General features: G+C 40.4%; 1 protein-coding gene across 1 annotated transcript; it reads left to right on the top strand.

Annotated features, from left to right (window-relative positions):
* The first annotated feature begins 259 nt into the window (after nt 1-259).
* Nucleotides 260-4,086, top strand: LOC148036997 (NAC domain-containing protein JA2L-like). Its single transcript, XM_087675941.1, has 4 exons — nt 260-1,259; nt 1,617-1,900; nt 2,241-2,628; nt 3,152-4,086. Exons 1-4 carry the CDS (start codon nt 1,037-1,039, stop codon nt 3,742-3,744), a joined length of 1,488 nt encoding a protein of 495 aa, XP_087532067.1. The 5' UTR covers nt 260-1,036; the 3' UTR covers nt 3,745-4,086.
* Nucleotides 4,087-7,101: the final 3,015 nt, after the last annotated feature.

Genomic DNA, 7,101 nt, shown 5'->3' with positions numbered 1-7,101 from the left:
TTATAAAAGGGAAAAAGCCCTACCTACTGATATTGCACGGAAGGCCCAATGGAAAAGGTTGATTTACAGTCCACCTGCAGATAAGCAGCTTGATGATTAGCAAGAGCATGAGTAGTCCTACATTGAAACTAAAACATTGAAACTAAAATTTTAAGGATTTTATTAGTTATTTTGAAATAAAAGTTAAATCAGTCCTTTATATCTTGATGTTAGACGTTGTGCCAGTTTGTCATGTCTTGTTGCTCTTATAGGCGACTACATAATGCATAGTCCCCCTCCCTCCCTCGCTCTCTCTCTCTCTCTCTCTCTCTCTCATTGTCCACTGCACAACAGCTTGCTTTGTGATGCATGCCCTGTCTTTCCCCTTTCGCTCTTGTCAGTCATCCCCTCAGCATTGCTTGCATAAATGAAACAGGGAGTTTGCCCTATACTCTCATATCCAGCTTCTGCCTGCTTTGATGTCTGCTGGCCTTCGGCAATCTGAGAGTCCCCCTGCTTTGCATACATATTTTTAGCACCTGCAGAAAGACAGGTCTTTTTATTCTTCTACAGCTAATGATCCTCCATTCCTTTTAGCTTTCTTTTTGTCTCTCCCGGAGCTTTAATCATTGGGCGTGGCACCAAAAGCCTGTGTTTGTCTGGTGAAGCTATCAGAAAGCTTCTCTCACTCATCATCTTGCTCTAAGACCTACTAAATCAAAATTGCCTACTCTTAACATTCCAGCTGGCTACTGATTGACCTGGGTACTTGGTGTAATTAGGTTATGCATAAATTGCCAATCATCAAATGGACTGGTGATAGAAACCTATCCTTTATCACCGTTTAAGCTGCAGGTGATAAGACATTTGCATCATTGCCTCTCTTAAATGCTCCTCTGTGTTTCAGAGTTAGCAATCTCATCCTGAAAACCCATACAATAAAGTAGTTAAGCAAGGTTGAGCTTACTAGAAGTTGGTGTGAATGCCCAGCAACATCGTTTGGATCTGGCTTTGATTACTATCTGAGCTTCTACAGCCAGCCACATTCTTGCTCCCAATGAACAATATGTACATGGATCACATGCTGTCAAGCATACAACGGCCTGCCAAAGATAATAGAGCTCAGAGCGAACCCTATCTACCTCCGGGTTACCGCTTCCATCCCACAGATGAGGAGCTGGTAGTGTATTACCTGGTGAACAAGGTCGCCGACTGCAGGTTCACAGTGGCTGCCATAGGTGAAGCTGACCTTAACAAGTGTGAGCCATGGGACCTTCCTGGTAAGACTATGATGTTTATTTACTGCCCAGTGCCTTCTATAACTTCTGAAGTGATCAACCTTATTGCTCAAACCTAATTCGTGCATAATTCTGTGTTGTTGGTTCTTCTTGCATTTTCATGCATGTCAACGCAAATACTTCTATCATACTTTCAAAGAATCCGCTGTACTCTGTGGCTTGTCTTCATTAATTATGAATATATAATAGTGACGTTGATTAATTGTCCACACTGAAGTAAATGTAGGATCATACAACAATTCGCAAGCCACCTGTGTAGTCTCAGTGAGAACGTTTATTGCATGAATCTAGGAGTTAAAGACTTTACTGATCGTAAAGCTTGTTGAAATGATCATGCAGAAAAAGCAAAGATGGGAGAGAAAGAATGGTACTTCTATAGCCTGAAAGACAGGAAGTACCCAACTGGCTTGAGAACCAACAGAGCTACTGGAGCTGGCTACTGGAAGGCTACTGGCAAAGACAGGGAGGTGATGAGTGGCCGGCCAGGCCGCCTGGTTGGTATGAAGAAGACTCTAGTCTTCTACCGTGGGAGGGCACCAAAGGGGGAGAAAACCAACTGGATCATGCACGAATACAGATTAGAGGGTGAACCCTCTTTACTTCATCTCTCAAAGGCCAACAAGGTAAACCATTCTTGTCCATTCACATCCATGAAGTGATTCTGAAACTCAATGTTCTCAACCCAATACATTTCTTATCCTTATGTACGCTATATTTTGTCGCTTACATTGGCTCAACAGGACAACTGCATACAATCATTACAAATCTAGTCTATATGGCATCAAAATCAGCCCAGATTTGACATCCACTACTACTGCATTGACAGGACAAGTTTCAATAGTAGCATGATAGGGCTCTTGAAAAAAGAATACTAGCATAGCACTACTAGATTGACATGGCACTTTGTATACAAGCACATTATGCTCTTGATAAAGAATACTAACATGTTAGGGTTCCTTGCAGGATGAATGGGTTGTTTGCCGAATATTCAAGAAAAACATTGGTGGGAAGAAGCATTCAGACAGTATACATGATCTTCAGGCCTCGCTTCCTGCCCTCCTCGAGTCACCCCACACCACTGCATGTGCAGAAGACAGCGCCATAACAGACAGTGAGCAAGTACGGGAAGGACCGATGCACACCTCCTTCAACCCCCATCCGGTTAATTTAGTCCCAGGCATGAGGTTACAGCCTGAGGAGATGAGTATGTTGATGCAGTCACGGACTAAGGATATGGGTTCTGCAGCTGCAACCACTGTTGGACGATATCCTGAACTGTCTAATCCTCTGACGGATGTGTATAACCTTAACTGTGGAAGAGGGAGTCAGTCTGCAGTGCACAATCTAAGGGGTAAATAGCTCCATATCACAACCTAATTTGGATGGAGAAACTTGTAAATTCTGTTTTCAGCTAGAACTTAATTAGTCTAAACTGTTTCTCGAGCCTATGTCGTGGAATGTACATAATGTACTACATAAGAAGATAATCTAGCTGAAACGAAGATAATTATTTCACTTCCACTAAAATACGGCTCCACAGGCCTGGATAATCATACTGATGACTGAAATTCTATGGTAGGGTTTCTGCTGAGTTTGTTCCCTAAGCTAGTCGACATCCAAACTTTTTAAAAAAACGTGCTGCTGCATGAATGTAATGCTTCGTGTGTATGAATCATCGTGTGCAAAACAGTGTATCAAAGCTAGTCACCTGAACACATTCCACCGTAGTGACCCTCTTATCTTCCAGACTTACAGTTTAAGGCTATGCAGTTTTAGGTTAAGATCAAACATATTTTGTAGTGGTTTGAAGTTTTAGGTTATTGTCTAGCATAGACTGTAGTGATTTAACAGTCCTCCATACGTTGGTGATGCAGAGAATTTTGTGGGATCCATGCCACTGGAAAATATCAACTCAGCAAATATGGCAGCAGCTGCAAGCTCTTCAGCTTTCGTACTAAGAGCTCTCTTAGAGCAATATAATCCCAGCAGCAGCACGCATAACAATATTCTGGCAAGGCCAACTGCATGCAAAGTAGAGCATCTAATGGGAGCTGGTGGTACTGCCAATGGTACTGATCAGGCCGGTCAAGGCAGCTTGTTAAATCCTAAGCTGAGCATCAAACTGCCTCATAGCAGCCTATTGAGCTCCATTCACGGCTGGCCTGATTCTACTAACAATGAACACTTGATTAATATTACAGCTTCTAATGACCAGCAGGTCCAGCAGGTCTTTAATGCAGCTAACCATCCTCACGTGAATAATAGCAATATTCTCAGCATCATGAACCCTCATCAGCTAAAAGTACCCTCGGATCTCCACAGCGACATAAACTTGAACGCAACATCAATCCCGCATACTGGAAGAGCTATCATCAGCCCCAACATGCACACAGCTGCTCATTCTCATCATCATTTATCCCAAAGTGATCAGCATTTGGGCAATAACACTCTATGGACTCCCTTCTAAACTAAAATTTAGGTTACACACTTTTGGTCATGTACAAAGGTCCGTTAATGCAGTCATTAAAAAACACCATATGTTCTTATATCTATCCTACTCCTTAGGTGCTAGGCAAGGGATCGAACATGATATTCATGGACAAAACAATCTCTTGGAAATTTTGTACTGCAACTTGGATATTTCTGCATTGCCTGCAATGATCGTCGTATTGGATATTGGACTAACAAAGCAAGAATAATGATCGGACTGCTCGAGGTACTGAAAGCATTTGTTTGTTGATTACAGCCACATGGAGTGTGCAAGAGTAAACTAAATATAGTGCTGCATTAGCAAAGGCACATGCGTGTACAAGCAGCATTGAATGCAGGTGAGACATAATCACCTAGAACTGTGTGTGCACTAAGAGCCACCAGATCCAAGTAAATTTTACTTCTACAAGTTTACATACTCTAGTTTCATAGTGTGTGGCTGGTTTATTTGACTACTCTTAACTTTGTGGGAGAATTTTAGGGAGTTTATAGAGTACCCTCCAAAAATGGTGGTATTCCATTAACTTGACAATCTTGATTTGTGGAAATCATGTTCTCTCTTAACCTTTTACTATCTCTAATTCATAGATCTCCCTCTCTTCTATAAATAGCGCTTTCTTTCCTCAAGCAACCTTTGTTCCGGCCTTGCTCGCACAAGTGGGATCCTCACGTAATCAATGTGCAAGTGGCCTTGGTGCACTTTCACTCTTGATTTTACTCAAGTCTTTGGACTTAGGTGGAGTGTGGCCCTCAATTGCCAATACAAACATTTGACCTAGTAGAATGTTTTGATCCTAGATACATATAGCTTTGTAAATGCTTTCCTTTGGGCCAAATACTAGTTCATGCATGATGCCAAGTAGTCAATGTTTTTATCCCATTGAACTTGGAAGAAAAGGGGGACTCAAGCTAAAGTTAACTCCTTCCATAACTCAAGTTATGAGGTAGAAATGTATATGCTTCTTTGAAGGATAAGGTGTCCATGATTAGGACCTAGGAGGAAGATGTACAAGCACATGTGACAACGTAGATTGATGCTTTTCTTTTACAACTCAAAAAATGGCCTTAAGAGTGAAATGCCAATTAGTTTGATGAAGCAATTCAAGATCAGTATGCACAAGAATGATTGGAGCAAGAGTATGATAGGATGATGACTATGTTGGGGCAAGGGAGCTATAGAATAGGATAATGTGCTAACTAGTGCACATATAAGGATAGGATAATGATCATTTGGAGCAAGGGAGATATAGAATAAGGTATTTGGTCAATTAACATACACAAACATTAAGGATCATAGAGCAATATGTGTGTATTTGTAGTGGACACTGATTTTAAGTTCTAGCTCTTGCTCTCTCTCTCTCTCTCTCTCTCTCTCTCTCCAAACATGGGCATTAAGCCAACATTATAGGGCTTGTGAGGAGGATAATATCCTCTTCTTTTTTCACAAAAAAAAACCAAGTCTACAACATGATAAAAGACTAGTATGAAAGTATCACAACATATGTACACATGAATACTAATTGTGAACTTGCTAAGAAAAGAAGACATAGTACAATGAATGTGCCATAACCAAGGATCCACTACAGGGGTATAGTCCAATTGTAGAATCACTAGCATATCCTCATGTTGGTCACCTATCATGCCGGTGAATAATATCCTACCACATTATCAAGGTACGTAATGGATGCCAGCTTATGTAGAGCTCGACATCTCAACACTCTTCCTCGAGCTCAACATGAGCTCATGAACTCCAAGCATGTTCTAGAAGCTTTGAAGCTTCTTAGCTCCCTAGGCCTTGGTGAAAATGTTAGTAGCTTGATCCTTTGTGTTGATATAAACCAAGTCAGTATCACCTGCTAGAATCCACTCCCAAATGAAATGGTAATGGACCTTGATGTGTTTGGTCCATGCATGATACAATGGGTTTCTAGCTAGTTGAATGCTACTCTGGTTATCACAGTAGATGATAATCTTATTATCCACTTGCATCCCCAAATCACCAAGTAGCTTGTGTAACCAAGCTACCTCACACTGGAATTACAACACCTCTATACTCTACCTCTGTACTAGACAAGGCAATTGTAGATTGTTTCTTGTTTCCCCAAGTAACGTCAGCACTTTTAAAACCATTGGTTGATCTCCTATGTGAAATACCACCAGCACCCAATCTACATATGTATAACCATACAAATCAAATGGTACACCTACACTGTAAATAAAGCATAGTCAAATATGAATTTGCAATAGTGCAATGTACTAACATGACATCCAAACATGGCTTCCATGTAAGTTTCATAAACTAATTACTCTCCAAACCAATTGTGTAGCTTAGGGCTGGCCTAATGAAAGGCTGACCATAATATTCTGATATATACTAACATCTTCAATCAATGTACCCTCAGATATACTAAGCTTAGCATTAACATCCAAAGGTATAGAAATAGTCTTGCAATCAGCCATTACTTACTTCTTTAACATATCCAATGCATATTATCTCTATGAAAACCATATATCATTGGAGTCCTCATTATCTCTATGCTGAGAAAATAGCATAGCTCTTCCAATCGTTAACATCAAATTCATTCTTGAGAAGACCCTTCACATTGTTAACCTCTATCTCACTATCACCCACAAGGATCAAAATCATCTATATATATATAGTAATGCTTATAATATTTGCATCACTCTTACATACATAGAGTGAGTGCCCAGCTTATGCTCTGTGAAATCTAATGTTGACAAGCTATTCTACAATTGTGTCATACCATGCCCTAAGTACTTACTTCAGCCCTATACAAGGTTTTACAAAGCCTGCATACATAATCTAGATGATTCTCATTCACATAACTAGGTCGCTACTCCACGTAAACGTCCTCTTGCAACTCCCCCTACAAGACATTCTTAATATCCTTTTGATGGATGCTTCAACCTTTTGATATAGTCGCTACTATGATAGCCCTTATAGTGGTTATTTTAGCTATTGGAGCTCATTATTAATACCTTGAGTCTATGCATACCCTTTGGCAACCAATCATGCCTTAGTGCACTCAATAGATCCATTGACCTTGTAAAACCATTTGCAACCAATAGCTTTCTTACCTTTAGGTAAGGGCACTAACTCCTTTCTGCCATCCATAAGTGCAATAATTTCTTCATCCATAATATGATCTCAATACTCATTACCCATTGTATCTTCAAAACAAGCGGGTTCCATATTTTGCACGACCTTAGCCATGTATGCATAGTAATGAGCTACATAGCTATCATATGTCAATCAATGCATTGGCTTTCTTACTCTACTTAACATACATTGGTGTGCAAATCGGATGCTGGA

Source organism: Lygodium microphyllum, chromosome 4 (assembly GCF_053477565.2).
Source record: "Lygodium microphyllum isolate KBCC chromosome 4, Lygodium_microphyllum_v1.1.10, whole genome shotgun sequence".
NCBI lineage: Eukaryota > Viridiplantae > Streptophyta > Polypodiopsida > Schizaeales > Lygodiaceae > Lygodium > Lygodium microphyllum.
The sequence above is the reverse complement of the archived record's forward strand: the minus strand, read 5'-3'. Positions and strand labels throughout refer to the sequence as shown.

What these genes read in the sequence shown, in the direction of transcription:
- LOC148036997 (XM_087675941.1), top strand. Translation starts at nt 1,037, where the DNA reads ATGAACAATATGTACATGGATCACATGCTGTCAAGCATACAACGGCCT. An exon ending in TGAGCCATGGGACCTTCCTG is followed by an intron (nt 1,260 to 1,616) that starts GTAAGACTATGA and finishes ATGATCATGCAG; the next exon opens with AAAAAGCAAAGATGGGAGAG. An exon ending in ATCTCTCAAAGGCCAACAAG is followed by an intron (nt 1,901 to 2,240) that starts GTAAACCATTCT and finishes GGTTCCTTGCAG; the next exon opens with GATGAATGGGTTGTTTGCCG.